Below are 17,837 nucleotides of genomic sequence, written 5' to 3'. Positions count from 1 at the left end.
GACAAAAGCGAGGAGAAAAACAAAATATAATGATGATTATAATTTCTGGTGAAAATTGCAGACTCTGCTTTAAAAGTCTCCCATGTGGATTTGACAACAATAGGTACACTGGCAGCATCAGCAGACTTTATTCTGGGAAATCCAGTGAAAAAAAGCAAATGGAACTCTGCGATATGAAATGCAATTTCCATATTTAATCATCTAATTTTTACTTCTTGACTGAATGCGAGTGTGTGTTTGTGTGTGTGTGTGTGTGTGTGTGTGTGTGTTTATGGATTTAAATGAAGACAGGAAAGTCTAGCTTTAGGCGGTGTATTTTATTTTATTTTTTTTCCTTTCTCCAACTTGTCAGCTACTTGTTGCCATGGTAGCATAATGTCAGAAGAGTAACTCAGTGTGTTTGTTTGTGTCATAGACTGTACAAGGTTTGTGTGTATGTGTTATGATGCTGACAGATGCTGCTGCAGGGGCCAGATGCGGTCACTGACAACCCTCAGTCATTTCCCCCGGCACACATACAGTAACAGCACTCATAAAATGCAGTATATAGGTCAAATAGTGTGGAATTGTGGAATCTGACAGCAGACAAGCAGCTGACAATGTTACAAATGGTTCTGTATAGGTTCTGACTCTGCAGACATTTCATAACAGGAATCACAGGTCTTACTGTTTTTTACTGTTGGCTAATAGCTACTCAGCAATAGCTTCATTTCAGCTGGTTTTGCCATCTTTTCCTCACTCTGTTGTGTCTGCGTGGTCTGTTGTTTGTGTGCAGAATTTTATACAAGATTGCCATAATTTTAATGAAATTCTCAACTAGGTGTATGGTTTTATGGTTTTTATGTGTCTGATGTTTGGGTTTCTGGTTGGCTCAGAAAAAACTCTAGACAACAGTCCTACTGAAGTCTAATACGTGCCCATTTTGGTCTGTAAGCCATAAATTGTGAAAGATTGGTTGCTTGTTGTGTGAATACCATCTAATGGTCAACAATCAGATTTTCAACAAGCTATTATGTTGTAGTTTTGTCAAATACAGAAGGAAATAAACAACTATTGCTCATACACACTTCATAAATGACTAATAAACAACCCCTGTAAATAAAATATGGCTGTATGTTGCTGAACCAGTGAACTTACCCAACATGTTTACCATAATCCTCTAGGCAGAGTGCCCACAGTCATGAAAAACCTGGAAAAGTCATGGCATTTTCTAGTGTATAATGAAATAAAAACAATAATCTACATGGATAACATTGTATGTGATGTAACATAACTCCAAAATAATTTTCTGTCTGTTGTAATGTAAGTGTAATATATGTTTGTGTGACAATGTTTTTTTTGTGTGTGTTTATTTGTTTTAGTTTTAGTTTTATTTATCTATCACCTACATTTTGACATTTTCTCACTGGGTTCATCTCTCCTTTCATGTATGCCTGGCCAGCTTGAAAAGAGTTTGAATCAGTTTGAATATGATATGACAAAAAACGCCAGACAAGAAACAAAAGGGTTTTTTTTTTTTTTTTTGGATCCTTGAAAACATGGAAAAGTTTGGAAATTTTGATCATGAAAATGAGTGAGGACCCTGTCTAGGGGTGGGAATCACTAAAGGTCCCATGATACGATATTGTCATATTAATTTAGTCATGATAAAATATTATTGTGATTTTCAACACTTTTTTGCTGAGTATTATAAAGACATTTTATTTTATTACCTTTTTTCAACTAAAAAAATGTCCCAAAAAAAACCTTTTCATTAATAAGATAAGATAATAAAGTTTTAAAGATACAATTTGTCATTTAAATATTTTTATTGCAGCAAAAAGCATCTAGTAGAACTGAAAAAACAATTTGCAATTGGATTAATTCATGTCATGGAAAATCGATGCTTGGCGTCAGTGTATCGATACAGTATTTTCACACAAAATATCACAATATTCTGCTGTATCGATTTTTTTCCCCCTTTACCCCTTTACTCCTCAGGCTATCTCTACAAGTTCAACTGTAGCTGCCAAACTAGGCAACAGTACAACAAACATGTAATTGACTCAGTTGAACACACACACACACACACACACACACACACACACACACAATGAGGAATGTAAAGCTAGTACCTATTAAGTCATGTGTGACCAGTTACAGTTAAACCATCTGCTCTGACCCCATTAGACCCCATTGTCTTTACTGTGTAACTGGAAACACACACACACAGACAAAGCGATGAAAAAGAATTGTCCGATGATGCATTCCCATTATTCAGTTTGTCTTCACCTTGCACAAATAAAGTAGATATTATGAATCTATTTCCATCTCTAGAAAATGTGGCATTGAGTTACACAAAGCGAACCTTGTGTTTCAAAGTAAAACTCAGCCACAGTGTTTTGTTAAATCTTTTGACCGTGATTTTTATGATGATATGAATTGACTGTTTCTTCAGATATTGAGCAATGAGCATAGCTTTTTATTGCCTTAGTCTTAAAATTAAACCAAATTCTCAATTATTCTGTGTTCTGATGGTTTATACCTTAGATCTTTTCTCAACTATGATCAGATTTCTGAAAATTTATACTTGTTTGTCAGCTTAATAAATGAGTTAAAGCAGAGACTCTCTTGAATATACCTGGAGGACATGACTGAATGTTAGGTGCGGATACATGCATGCACAATAAATGAATACACACACTCATGCAAATGGAAGTAGCTGTTCATGCTTGCACACAGGTATATACTGCTGTTCAGAGTGTGCACAGGTAACTTGGACATATAGATGAATATTTTACACACACATGCGCACACTGCATGTCAATGAATGTGAAGACACTGCACGTATATACTCCAAAAAATAGAATATTTATCAGCATAAGTATACACACATCATGTGAGAAGATGTAAATGCAGATAGTGTGACATGCAGTCATGAATAAACCACACACATACATACACAGCAGTTGCACGTCCTTAAATTTAAACACCAATTGTAGATTCAGACATGCACTCATAAATAAAAAATGCACAGCAATTTTGAGGCAGAGCTTGTGATATTTAAGAGCGTTTGTGTTAAATAAATGTGTTCTGAACACTGAAGGAGAAGAGTGTCACTTTGCCTCTTATTTTATCTAATTTGATTGGGTTTTTGTGTTGTATGTTTTCCTTTAAATGTGTGTTTGTCCTGATGCTGTTCATATACTGTTGCATTATTCATGGGGAAAGCGCAGCCTTGTTAAAACACACACACACACACACACACACACACCACATCAATAAGTTTAAACAGAATTCATGCTGTGCAGCCCCCCTTAAAAAAACAATTCACAAGCAACACAGAATATGAGACATGCACTCATGCAATAACAATGTACACTCACACTCATAGAGTGCTAGGATCAAGTGTGACCTGAGGCCAAACAGTCATGTTTCACCTACAGTTTGACCATCTGCCCTCGTTAGAGCTGTGCTTATTTAACAGTTGCCCCACTGATTTCAAACCACAAAACACACTTCTGCATGTATTGCACAGGAATATTAAAGGTGCTATGAGCAGCATTTCGACATCTATAAATCATGACTGCATTTAAGTCATTTTGAGACTCTCTTTGTCTCAGAATTTTATATTTAGAGGAAACTCTAGAAGCAAACAGGATCGCTCTGTTTTTCAAGCTCAACACAGCTGAGCTTCCTGAATTTCTGTTGACAGCAGATGAAAGAGACAGAGATTTTATAACAAGCTTTCAGGGAGTTTGACATTTTCAGATCAGCAGTCCTTGAACATGTTTGCCTCTCTTTACTTATCTGCTACTCTCTCTCTCTCACACACACACATACAGGTGCCCTGAACCAGCGCAATTGGGGTAAGAAGTACCCATCCTGTAACAGTGCCAGACAGTCTCCTGTGGACATTGATGAGACTTTTACCCAAGTAAGGCTTCAGTACCAGAACCTACAGCTAGAAGGCTGGGACAAACTGACGGCAGAGTCCAGCACCATCCACAACAATGGAAAGACTGGTAAACTTCCACTTCTGTTGATGTACCTTTCCTGTAATAGCTCGTTTTTCAAGTTGTCTGTCTCATTTTCAAAAAACACCTAGAGGGAATTTCTTCAAATTTGGCACAAACTTCCACTGTGACTAAACAATGAACAAACTAGATTTTGGTGACCATAGGTCAAAGGCAAAGGTCACTGTGACCTCGTCTTTCTTATTCTTATGAATATGATATCTCAAGCACACTTTGAGGGAATTTCGTCAGATTTGGCACAAACGTCTGCTTGGACTGAGAAATGAATTGATTAGCATTTGGTTGTCACAGATGAGGGTCACTGTGACCTTAAGTTCATTCCATAATTGTTAACCTGTTATCTTAAGAACACCTTGAGGGAATTTCTTCAAATTTAGCACAAATGTCCATTTTGACTAAAGAATGAACTGATTGGAATTTGGTGAAGGAAGGTCAAATGTCGAGGTCACTGTGACCTCACAAAACATGTTTTTTTAGCCATAGCATAAGAATTCACATTCTAATTATGGCAAAATTTGACACAAATGTTCAATAGGAAATATTAAAGATGTCAAAGGTCAACTTCACTGTCACATCATAATGTTCTGCCTAAACATTTTTCTGCCCATTACTCAACGTCATGTCTCAGGAACAGAAAGGGAGAATTTTGTTCAGATGAATTGGTGACGCTAATCTTGGATTGCTAATCTGATTGTATTGCAAAGATCTTCAGTGCTGCCCAGTTAAAAATGTATGTAAAGCATCCACATTTTCACAGATATGGATGTAAATGGTTGTAAAGTGCAGTTGTTTGTAGAGGCATGCAGGGGAGTCAAGCATGCAGGCCAGGCAGTAATTCTAGATCTGATTTCAGAAGCAAATCTTAGATATATCAAGTATTATTTGACCTTTTCTCAAGTCACTTCTTTTACCTAGCCAGTTCAAGATGGAAATCAGACCACAAGCTATTTCACTTATGTTAAAAGATGAGAGACCTTTTCTTTTTCCATTCAATCCCAGACGAACCCATAGTAAAGCAGCAACCAGAGGAGGAAGATATAGTGCCGTATGTTGTAGATTCAATCTAAGGTAAATAATTTTGACATTCTCCCAGTTCTGTAAAACACGACATCTTAATCCCTACATATGGAAAGAAGCTTAACTTTCCAGAGGCAGAAAAAAAAAGATTCACAACTCCAGAGGTTAATGAGAGAAAGGAGCAGCGAGGATTAAAAAGAGACAATGAAAGAGAAGGAGAGAGAGACCATGTAATTGAGAGAGAGGCAACCAGAGGGACAGCAGTACAGAGAGATCATGGGGAGAAAGATCGATGTCAAGAGGCAGAGATGAAACTGAGCAACAGAAAAGCAGCAACAAATAGAGAGCAAGAAGGAAAAATGTGGAGAGAGAGAGAGAGAGACAGAGCAGGGGAGAGAAATGAGGACGACGTGAGGAGACAGTGAGAGGAGAAACCGCGTGTGAAGTGATGTCTGGCCTGATATTAAACAAATGAAAGCTGTCTGAGCTATCATCACCATCTCTCAAATACAGCCTGCGCTCTGTGTGTGTGTGTGTGTGTGTGTGTGTGTGTGTGTGTGTGTGTGTGTGTGTGTGTGTGTGTGTGTGTGTGTGTGTGTGTGCGCCCTCTATACGTTAATGGTGCCAAAATTAATCTTTTTCTCTGTGCAGTCAGAGAGGAAATTGCACATTAAAACAGATATTGCACAGCTGTCATAGTATGAGAGAAACATGTGGCCTGCACAGTCTCACTATACTTATTGGCACATCCTGCTGTGAGCTATCCTTTTAATAAAGTAAATTGAGCATCATAACATTTTCAAGTAACTTATGAGATATTGTTTACTTGAAGTTCACATGTGGCTCCAAGAGGCAAATATAAGGAAGTGAAGTGGACTTAGGGAAATTGTCAACTCTGATATAGAAGGATCATGTCACAGTTTACATAAATGTGCATTTTCTGTCATGCATAAAAAGTGACAGTAGTGGAACTGTTCATAATAAATGAGGCCAAAGTTTTAAATAATGAGGTAAATTAAATGTGAAATTAATCCCTGTGAGCTTAAACGACAATCTTCAGACCATTTTCAATATCCGTTTCCAACTGTTTACATTAGCATTTACATTAGCCCAATTTTGGATCAGATTCCTGCTGGAACATGTTCAGTTATGAAGATTTTTGGATTAGAAGCTTTATTATGTGGTTTTTAGTGATAGGAAGTGCTGCCGAATTCCATTTCCAGCTATAATGAAGGTGTAAATGCCGTTGTAAAATGTTGCTTTGGTTGCTCTCAAGAGGCCAAAAAATCCGTTAATGCAGGCTTAATTATTGTTTTTCTTAATTGCCACTTGTGTGATGAATGTCAAAGGCCAAAATACATTGCCAACACACCAGCAGGATATCCAGATTTAATGCACAAACACATTAATATATCCAAATTGTAGTAGCATCCAACTTTTGTGTACTTTACACTGTGGAGAAATGTGGAATTTACATCACTGAGGAAATGTTTTGAGACTGTAAGTTAACACTAGCCAGAGGATTCAAATATTGGACAAAGCTTCAGAGCCTAATGGCCAGGCGGCAACTGCCACAGCTGAGTATTGGAGACAGAAAGTCTTGTCAATCAAACAAAGGCCTCAAACATCCCCTTGATTATGCCTGTTGTAGGGAAAAAATGACTCTGACAGTCTTAAGTAATACTCCTCACTGGCATTTCCTGTTTTTGCTCCTTAACTAGAGTGGTTCATATTAAAGTTAAACTACAGTGCCTGTGTGTGTTGTAGTGGCCATCAGTGTGGAGGGGGAGTTCTTTGTGAGTGGAGGAGGGCTGAGCTCCAGGTTTCGTGTTGGAAGGATCACCTTTCACTGGGGGCGCTGCAACGCAACATCCGATGGGTCTGAACACAGCCTGAACGGGATGAAATACCCTCTGGAGGTACAGAAATACACAGCATCTGTTTATCCATCAACACATTTATTGTTCATCCATTTGTCTACAAGTAAAGCCTGAGTTCATCTCACCTGCCTGTTTCTTGCTCCCATTCAGATGCAAATCTACTGTTATGATCCAGATGACTTTCAAAGTCTGGACGATGCCATAAGGGAAGGAGGGAGGATCGCTGCAGTAGTTGTGTTCTTTGAGGTAGATCCACCTGTTGGTTTTTGCCCCAGAGTTAGAGATCAATATCATACTCCTCAAATAACAAAAAGTGAAGTGATTCAAATAAAAGTATATATTTGACTGTCTGTGAATGGATTAGAATGAAAAGCAGCTGTTTTTTTTTTCTGAATGTTCTTTTCCGCAGATCAGCTTGGACGACAGCGAGAACTTCAGACCAGTCATAGACGCCGTCAACACTGTCAGCAGGTTTGGTAGGTCACTTCTGCATACTATGTCTGGCTTAATACTGGGTAAAAATTCACACGTATCCTCTAAAAGAGACAGTGGCTGTGTGCAGCTGTTTAGAAAAAATGTATTTTCTGATAATCAAAAAAAATCCTGATTGCGTTCAGGAGAATATTTGTGTTTTATAAACATATATAGCCCCAGCTCTGAATGATGCTGATAATGCTGTCCCTGAAAAAAGCAAAGCAAAATGTGTTTTTTGTTATGATAGGGATAAAATCTAGAAAAGCAAGAGAGTTTAAAGATATTGTACAAACTGACATTAACTTCACTCCGCCCTTTGCTGAAAACCCAGGTAAAACAAGTAGGTTGGCAAATGAAACAGTATGGACTTAAAATGGCGTTGGATTCAGGTGGACACATTTGTCTCTAGGAATTTGTAAATGGAAATCCCCGTCCGTCCCAGCTGCTGCCACGTTAAAAACAGTCAAACTAAAAACTCAGCACCGCCCCACAGCCAGAGCAAACGTTCTAATTTTGCAGCTTAATAGTACATAGAAATATGTTTCTGAAATTGAATTTGAGGTGAGAAATAGTCTGTCTCATGTACTTTTCTCAGGACAGTACAAACAAATATGCAAAGTTTATTTTATAAAAGTTACCAACTGTTAAGCAGTGTTGTTTCAGTAAGTGAGAGTATAATCATGCAAAAATGCTGCGAACATATTCACAACAAAACTTTATTTTATTACACTTTTCTCTCCTACATGATGAAACTGTAAAAGATTGTCTTATAAACAAAATCATGATGGATATCATAGACCTAATGAACATATAGTGATTGTCCCAGGTGATCTTACAGCTTTGTGCAAAACATTTCTTTGTTGTGACATTTTGCTAGTCATGACAGTTTTTTTTTGTTTGTTTGTTTGTTTTAACCAGGTAAGAGCGGGTCGATGGAAGCTTTCACCTTACGGTCCTTGCTGCCTAATAACACAGATAAATATTACATCTACAACGGCTCACTCACTGCTCCTCCCTGCTCGGAAACGGTGGAATGGGTCGTCTTTAAACAGACTGTGGCCATATCAGAAACACAGGTCAGTAGGTTTTATCACACGCAGTTGTCTGCTGCCACGAACTCATGCTTACTACATTAAGAGTAGAAAGTCTTGGAATAAAGAAAAACTTGACTCATTCACTCCTGCCACCCAATTGTACCCCTAAAGTTGAGATGAAACACTAAACAATATATTAATTTTTACCTTCGGCAAGATGTGACATTGCAATCAAACTTAATAACCACCGAGATCTGCAAGAAAAATAGATAGGTTTTTTTTTTTCCTAGCAGGGTATAGCCATCCTTCAACAAGTTAGGTGGTGAGAATAGAGAATAGTTGTTTATTTGGAACAGTGAGTACAACACTGTACTTCAGTCTAGGTTAAGTAGTTTTTAACCTAATAAGTGTGTAAGTGTGAATACAATGGAGTTTGAGAGTTTTGAAGAGATGCAAATTACCTGGGACAAGTTTAAAAACCAACTTCCAGTGCTTTTTGAGCTAAAAAGACCAAATATAGTGACCTGTTCTCATGGAGTTGGACAAACGCAGCCAAAGTGACAGCAAAAAGCTGCCTGAACTTGACAAATATGACATTTAATGACTGGTTGCTGCAGCTGACGAAGCTCACAAAAGAATCTATTGAGCTGTCAGACTACAACAATGCAAGACGCCTATAAAGTTACTTTAACGTTATCATACCGCAGCTAACATAGCTAGCCTAACCCAGCGGTCATGTCCACAAGTCACCTCATGTCCTGATCAAAATCATTTCCACCAAGAAAACAAATTCAAATGTAGACAATTTTTTGCATCACAAAAGCATCAGTAAAATAAAGAAACAGTATTTCTCACCATCAGAAAAAAAAGAACTTATCCAGTTATCCTGGTGGTGCCTGTTGGGTTTTGCATTTGTGTACCCATCCTCTTCTGTACATAATAATCTGTTATCCTTAATGTGGAAACACCACCAAGATCTTGCTGGCTCTTCACTCAAAGCGATGGAATCAGCTTGTAATGTAGGCTGGTTGATGACGTTACCTTTGCCTTAGATCACAAACCGAAAGTTTTACTCCTCACTGCTGTTGTAATGTCTCCTCTCCCGCTTTTGTAGATCCATATAAGTAATTCCAAACTCCAGGCGAGTGTCTCAGTAATGAATCCTAAAACCTGGAAATAAATGAGCATTTTAGTGCTCCTGGTTCCCTCATCTTGAAGTTAATGGGGTTTTTTTTAATGGGTTTTTGGTTAGATGCCTGAAATAAGGTCCATGGTTAACGCAAGCTGAAGAGACTTTAAAGTTTTCTTCTATGATATAAAATGTATCAGTAAATTCCCCACTTGTCAGCTGTGAAGCTTTTATGTGTCTTAAAAAAGACGGTTGCTGCTTTACAGCTGTGTTGTAATGGTGACAATGAAGTAATGCGATCATGCTGTCGCTCATTTAAAGCCTGACGTTAGCTTTTTATGTCTGGCATTTGCATGTAGGCTTTAAAATCCTATAAGTGGTGTTCATTTGTGAAGATTATATTCATTCATTCAATCATTGTTTGAAATGGCTTGTCCTCATAATTGTCGCGGGGGGGCTGCAGCCTATCCCAGCTGTCATTGGGCGAGAGGCAGGATACACCCTGGACAGGATGCCAGACTATCGAAGGGCAGACAACCATTCACACTCTCATTCACACCAACGGGCAATTTAGAGTCCCCAATTAACCTAACCTGCATGTCTTTCAAATGTGGGATAAAGCCGGAGAAAACCCATGCAAAAAGATTATAATGCCAAGCAAAAACCTTTGTTTGCCACAGAGCTAATTTTCTGCAATAATCCAAAATCCAATGGAAAACCTGCACTCTATGCCTGCACCGCCACCGGGGCACATGTTGGTCGTTACGTTAATTCCTGTTCATTCGTGCACTGCTCTAGTTGAAACATCTCCTACTCTGGCTGAAAAAAACCAGTTTATATTAAAAAAGAGCAAAATAGTCATCAAAGGACTAAATATGCTTTACAGTATCAAGTCTATCAAGCCCAGCGCAACAACTCCTACTTATGAACAAGCGGACAACAGAGACGAAGCATGCTGATATTATCACCAGCTAGCTTGTGGAAAGACTGCTCTGCCATACTGGGGAAAACATGAAATACTGTCTAATTTTTCTGGCAAATCTTGGTGGATTTCAAGTTTATTACAGTGTCATATCTTGCGTAAGTAAAAAAATCAAACAAACCACAGTCTCATTGTTCGGTGTTTCATCTCCACTTTATGCATTTGCATCATACTCGAGCACAGCCGACAGTTGTGATGAAAAAGCCTCTTTTGAAATCAATGACAGCAGCTCTAACCACTAAATTGATGTTGCAGTTTGTTTGATGAAAGCCTGTAAGCTTTATGATGCAAATGTTCAACTCTTAATATTCAAGATAATGAATAAAGAAAAGTTTATTTGGGTTTTTGGATTATGTAAAGGTCATTTTAAAAAAAAATGGAAATTTACAATGGTTTGTTTTCAGTTTAAGAAGACAAACATCGCTGCTGCCTGCAGTTGTCGTGTCTTCTTGTAGTCTGTGGCTGGTTTCAGGTCAGCTGTCTTTGACATCTGTGCACAAAATAAAAACAAAACCTCACACTGAAGTGATGCGGTGTGACAGGTTTAGTCGAAATGTGAACTTACGGAATAGGGTTTTTTGTAGTGGTATGATTTTGTAACAAAGACTTGTCATGCAGTGACAACATGAGTGGACACTAACATTTCAGCAGCTCGATTCTGGGGTGAAGATGTTTAAAAACCTCTGAGTAACGTCTTTGAATGAAATCATCTGTGTAATAATCATCAATTATGTAGCAGAATAATGGAGAATGAATGAGGTCATGAAAGATGTTGTGTGTATATTCTATGTGCAGATTTGTGTGTGTGTGTGTGTGTGTGTGTGTGTGTGTGTGTGTGTGTGTGTGTGCGTGCTTGTATTTTTCTGTGTTTGCATGATTGAAACGGGGGTGGCAAGGCATGACATGTGCACATCGTAGCTAACCAAAAATAGAGCAGTGCTGTCTCTCTGCCTCCGCCTGGCACCAACACAAGCCTCTTAAACACAGACACAAGCGTCGGTTTTCGGTTTGTTTTGGCAACTGCATAGAAACAGGGAAGATGCAACAGACGCGTCTTTCTTCTTTTTGTTTCTGTTGCTACTCTCTGTGTTCACCTATCATCTCTCCTCTCTCCCTGCCTGTCTGGCTCTCTCTCTGTACTCAGTTGGAGGTGTTTTGTGAGGTGATGACCATGGAGCAGGCTGGATATGTGATGCTGACGGATTACCTGCAGAACAACTTCAGGGAGCAGCAGCAGCAGTTTATGGGTCAGGTGTTTGCCTCGTACACGGGAGTGGAGGATGTTCTCACACCCAGTACGTCATCAGACAACGCTTTGTTTCACCATCATTTATTTGTAATTTTTACACACTTTAAGTCATTTCGGGTAATTTTATTTCAGACAAATGCCCCGAGTGCATTTACTTTACTTTTATGTAAAGACACAACACTATTTATTTGACAACCAAAGTCACTAGTTAAATTGTAGTTTCAATAAATTCTATCTCTTATATACTTAATCTGTGACATGTTGTAAAATAAGATACTTTATTAAGGGTTAAACTATCCAGTAGTGAATAAAGCAGTTAAATTAACTCTAAACTGACCTTGCTGGTTGTAATTTTCCTTTTTTTTTCTCTTGCTTATTTCATAGACTAAACCATTACTGAAAAAAACATTGATGGATGAATTAATAATGAAAATAATCATCAGTTGCCACCCTAAAAATAATACCAGTAATTAAATCTGGAAATTTTATAAACAAAACAAAGGCAATTTAAACCAAAGCTGCAGTCGTGTTAATTGATTATTATCTAATTATTGTTTATAAGAACTTATTTCTATTTTTTTCTGCCTTTACATTTATTCTCCACCTTCAGCTCTTAGTTTAGTTTCATTTCAAACTTCTGTGTGCTGAGCCTGTTTTGACATAGTGGAAGAGGTTCGTGCCTTTGGCCATGGAGTAACTTCCTATATGGGTTATAAGAACTGATCAGACTGCAGTTTATGATTTGGGGTTCACATTCATGTTTTAGATAACACAATTACAGAATATTTTTTTTCCCATTTACATTCCCATGAGCTCAATTTGATGCCACACTCTCAGAGCTGAAAGTCGTTAACTGTTACTCGTCTACTAGTCATAAAACAGACCAGAAAGTGAGGTGGGAGTGGCAGAGATCTCAGCAGCCCAGCACTGTCTGAGACACTGGTATTGATCAACAGCGCTATTAACTCCCAGCAGATGAAGCATGTTGTGATTTTGCTCTGGAAGATATTTTTTCTTATTAGGCTTCAAAGAGTTCAGAATACAATCCCCCTCCTCCAAAGCTCTGAATATCGTCACCTATCAGATTTATACCAAATTTTCAGCAGCATGGTGCAGAAAATTGAATTAAATCACAGCATTAATCTTATTTTTTCCATGACTGAAAATATTGCCCATCGTCTGCTTTCGCTGTAGCTGTAACACCGTACTCCAAGGTCATCCTAGTCACGAATCATCAAAAGATCTAATTCTCTCCATCTTCATAAAGTCGACCCTCAAGTAAAGTGGGTCTTTTGGGTTGCCGGGGAGCTCGACTTTGTAGTTCTGTGCCCCTGCTCCTCTGAGCACAGGCAATTTATTTTGCAGCTCTTTTTGAAATTGAAATAAAGTATTCAGAAATTCAGAAAAGGGTCTTTTTGCCTGTAACAAATTCATGCAGCCCTCCACACACACACACATGCGTACAACTCCCACTCATTGCCACAGTCAGCTCCTGAGCTGGGCTTTTTAAAATATATTCCTATTTTCTTCAATACCGTCGATTAACATCAAGTTACCTCAGCAACGCTGAACTAAAAGTGAGACGTGACAGACCATTTCAGTGCTGTTCACATTTAGATATCCATTTGCTTTTGCACCTTGTCCTGTCTTTTTTTAATTTCCTTTAATTAGGTTTTTTATTGAGTTGTCTGCATTATATCCTCAGTGATAAATGTTCAGAGTTTATATCAATCTTGCCCTTTTTTTCTCTCTCTGCCATCTCCAGCCTGCAGCTCGGAGCCAGAAAATGTTCAGGCTGACGCCCAGAACGACACAACCATCGTGGTGACGTGGGAGCGTCCCCGCGTGGTTTACGACACGACCATCGACTGGTACACTGTCACCTACCAGAGGCTGCAGGGCCGAGACCAGAGCAAGCAGGAGTACAGAACAGACGGCGACCAGGACGTGGTATGAAAGTTCTCTTCACATCTAACCATTAAAAACATCACCTTACAAACATCCCATTTTGATAATCAATTAATCTGTCAATCACTAATTTTATTATTCATTCTTCATTTTGATTATTCAAATTTCTAGCATTTTATTGAAAAATCAAAAATCATTTCTTGTCCTTTTGTACAGTGGTCCTTCAGACAGCTTATAGGATAAAATAAGCAAATGTAATGTAATATAAAGAGCTCAGACAAGGCTGCAACAAGAACAGAGGAAGTAATTCAACAAATGGACATTGGGGGTACAGCCATGCACTAAGCACAAAAGGAAAATGTTTTTAAATATATTTGATCAGATATTTCTCAAGTTTCGGTTGTGAAGAAATTAAGTGTCAGATAAGACTGTCAAATGGCATGAAATAATTTTGAAATATTTCATACCCCAGTGTCTTTCCCAACTAATTTCAGCTAGCCTAATTAGCTTTAGCAAAATTTGTTCTGTCTGGCAGATTTGTGTCTGTTTTGGTGGGAAAACGTACAATTACAGTTTAAATTAAATAAAATTAAGTTGATTTAAATTTAAAAACAAATGTTAATGGACAGAAATACCTTCCATCTGTGTTTTCACTGAGCATAACGTAGAACCAACGAATCAATGATGAAATTTGGTAATGAAAACAGTTTTTATTATTTCAATCAATTTTTATCTCTTGGCTTTTGCAGCCTCAATAAGAATATAAAGATATGCTATTGTGGTAAATGTAAATAATGGTTTTAAAAAAAGGGGAAAAATGTCCTAAATAACATGTGTTGACACATGATGAAAAAAAGATGTCCAATTTTGTTAATAAAGGCATACATTTTCCTTACTCTGTTTATGCGAGAATATAATTTGTTAGAATTCTGTCAACCATCCATTAACTCTCACTATCTATCTGCCACTCTTACCCTGTGAGTACTATTGACATCTGGATTGATCAAAGTGATCAATAAGTTGATAGTGATGATCAATCCTGGCCTCTTAACAGGTCACTGAGCATCTCTTTATGTGACTAACACCGTGTTTTATGTCTGTCCATATGTAGGTCTGTATGAGTCCCAGTGTTTTTATGTGCAAAAGCCTTTGCATGTATGTGGACTCAAAGTCGTTAATACTCAGACCACACTCAACAACACAAATGAATGACTGAAAATATGGACACCACCTTTAGTCTGCCTGCCTTATATGTGCATAAACACATCTAATAAAAACCCACAACAGGCCTAATTTATAATTTAAAGATTGACAAACACTGCGGCAATGCAATACAACTAGATTATGACTTAATTACTATCAATAAAGATGCTCTTAAGTCCATATTTAAAAAAAGGAATTAGAGCATGAGGTGGATTTTACACAATTATTCTTGGTGTATGTCCAACTTAAATTATTATTCTCATTAAGATAATGTACCTTGAATGTCTCCTATATTGGAGGGATTCAAAAATGGAACATATTTGGAGTCTGAAAGGAAACCAAGAAGTCATCCTTAGAACTAGTATTATATGATTTGTAAATGTGATTGAATTTGAAGATAAAAAAACATTTCACAGCAGAGATGTTTAAAGGGCAACACCACCTAAATTAGAAAAGTTTAGCTAATTTGAGAAAAAGAGTGAGAGAGATAAAAATTTTGACATATTTGCAATTTGGAAAAAAAAATACACATATAAGATTACTAAACTGTATGCAGTGATGGTGATCCTTAGTATATTTTTTGTGTTAATAACCAAGAAACCACCTGTGATAAACAGACTTCACAGGACGTACCCCCCACTGACCGGAGGCAGCTGTAACTCCTCAGAACCACCCACTGCGATTGAGAGTGCATGAAAATTAATTAGCAAGCCTGCAGAGAATTGGATATTGACAGTTAAACGTGCTAGAGCGCTGGTTGAAACGTCAAGTACCGTCTTTCCATGTGATAAAAGAATAATTGCAAACTTAACAAAATCCATTGAAAGAGAAAAGCAGAATAAACCTAAACTTCATTAAATCCAGGATCATTGCAAAATTGCACTGACCGGGCATATATGATAGGTGATGTTGGTAGCATTTCCAAAATATGCCTTCATCGACCCCTTATCCAGTGTTTGAGATTGGATCGGGGCCAGTCTAGGCTTTTTTTTTACTCAGGAATATTTATCTTATAGAGCATCTGATCCTGTGTTTTATGTCAGCTGTCACACAGATGTTTCTACTTTCATGCAGAGCAATGTGGAGTGCAGCTCTCATCAACTCTGCTCCTCTGAGCAGTCTGTCTCTCCTCCCTGCTGAACTTCAGAGCAGCAGCTGAGCCCCGCTCGCTGCAAAACACCACACACCATAAACCAAAAACAGAGTATAAGACTGTTTATTTACGTTATTTACAGAACTTATGAGAACTTGTTTTATTTCAGTTCAGTGTGAGAGTCTTGTGTTTTGCTTTCAACTGTATTGCATGGTGTTTCTTCGCCCTGCTTCAAGGAGAGAGAGCAGAGGTGGCTTATTTTTTGATGCCCTGAGAGATGTGCAGATAACAAGAATTAACACTCAGACCAAATACAGATCACTCAGATTACATTCAGGCTGCCAGAACAACAAACACTGAACTCTTACAGGGACAGAGGTACAGTATTTCCTTGAGACAGTGAGGAGGCCAACAAGATTAAAGGGAGGGTTTGTTATTTTTTACTTTATTTTGTTAAATAAATGAATAATAATAATAGTCTAATAAACAACATCAAGCTTGGATGCAGGTATTTTTTTAAATAACTTTAAAGAAGCCTTCTTAAAGTGTCCACTGTGCCGCTGTATTATCTGGGAAAACAAAAGTAGCCGGTCGGGACTCAATACTCGATACTCAATTTTTAATGACTCATATCGGGATAAGGGGAAAAAAAACATGATCAGGACATCCCTAGTTGTGGGTGTATGTCAGATGATAAAAGATTGGGAACCACTAATATTAACTCACCTATGTGACTTTACAGGGTGCCATCATCCCTAACCTGCTAGCCAACAGCAGCTACGTGGTTCAGGTGGTTGCTGTTTGCACCAACGGACTCAGAGGACGACTGAGCGACCAGATGATAGTGGACATGCCATTAGAAGACCCTGGTATGAACAGTCACTCTGACAGAGAGAAAAACTGAACTGTTACATTTACTACAGCTGAAAGTAAGTCTTTATTTGCACTCTCTCTTCAGAAATTGATTCAGATCCTGACGGTGTCACAAAAGATCTGGAAGGCAACAGAGAGGTAGGGCAGTCTGAATCTGTGGTTTCACCTGACACCGCTCTGCGTGTTGGCATTCATTTTGCTGAATTACTTTTGCAGTGCTGAAGTTTGCCCTGCATTCAGTCATATCAGTGCACCTAATTATTATGCAAATTGTTGTAATTATCTCAGTAGCGGCTTGTCATTGAGTGTTTGGAGAGCAGTACAAAAGGTTACAGAGGGCTTTCCAGCGTGTTTTTGGAGAGATTACCAAAAAAAGGCAACCATGTTTTTCTCACTTAGAGGACCTGTGCTCTTCCACACTGCAATAACGGAGATTATTTTTTGACTTATCAGTTAATTTGAATAATGAAGTAAACAAGGAAACTCCAGCACCATTTTGTCTTTAATAAGATGTTCATTTTTAAGCATTAAAAATAAACTTATGCTTTTCCTTATTTGCCGTTATATAAAGTCTATAATGTTTCAGTGTCACATGCTCATATTAAACGAGGCCAGAGTTTCAAATACTGAGATAAATTTATGGAAAAAATAATCCCTGTGAGCCAAAGCTTCAGACCTTTCTGAATACTGTTCCCAACAGGTTTTTCAACTTTCAAGATAAGTTCACATCACTCGCAATGGATTTCTATATAAAGTCAAGTGCTCCAGACGCGCTACTGCAAATGATTACATAGCCTACACAGCTACATGTAGCTACATGCTAACGCAAGGGAAATATTGTCATCTTGGTTGCCAATGTTGGTAATTTATCCACCATTTCAGAAAGTGTAATAGGTCCCCTTTATGGAATAAACAGTGATAGCATAAAAATCCTTAAATGTTTTTGTTACTCATATACAGCAACCAAACATTGTGTTGT

The 17,837-nt window shown here is 38.0% G+C and overlaps 1 protein-coding gene across 1 annotated transcript in view; it reads left to right on the top strand.

Moving 5' to 3' along the window:
• Positions 1-17,837, top strand: part of ptprz1b (protein tyrosine phosphatase receptor type Z1b) — a 77,842-nt gene that overhangs the window by 43,104 nt on the left and 16,901 nt on the right. The window contains exons 3-11 of the mRNA XM_042511658.1: positions 3,825-4,004; positions 6,801-6,952; positions 7,064-7,159; positions 7,323-7,389; positions 8,306-8,463; positions 11,677-11,827; positions 13,547-13,731; positions 16,728-16,854; positions 16,944-16,996. Of these exons, the coding sequence (XP_042367592.1) occupies positions 3,825-4,004; positions 6,801-6,952; positions 7,064-7,159; positions 7,323-7,389; positions 8,306-8,463; positions 11,677-11,827; positions 13,547-13,731; positions 16,728-16,854; positions 16,944-16,996 (1,169 nt within the window). The remainder of the gene's footprint in view (positions 1-3,824; positions 4,005-6,800; positions 6,953-7,063; positions 7,160-7,322; positions 7,390-8,305; positions 8,464-11,676; positions 11,828-13,546; positions 13,732-16,727; positions 16,855-16,943; positions 16,997-17,837) is intronic.

This window comes from Plectropomus leopardus, chromosome 22 (genome assembly GCF_008729295.1).
Source record: "Plectropomus leopardus isolate mb chromosome 22, YSFRI_Pleo_2.0, whole genome shotgun sequence".
In the NCBI taxonomy this organism is placed as follows: Eukaryota; Metazoa; Chordata; class Actinopteri; order Perciformes; family Serranidae; genus Plectropomus; species Plectropomus leopardus.
Note: the sequence above shows the minus strand (reverse complement) of the source record. Positions and strands in the feature narration are given on the sequence as shown.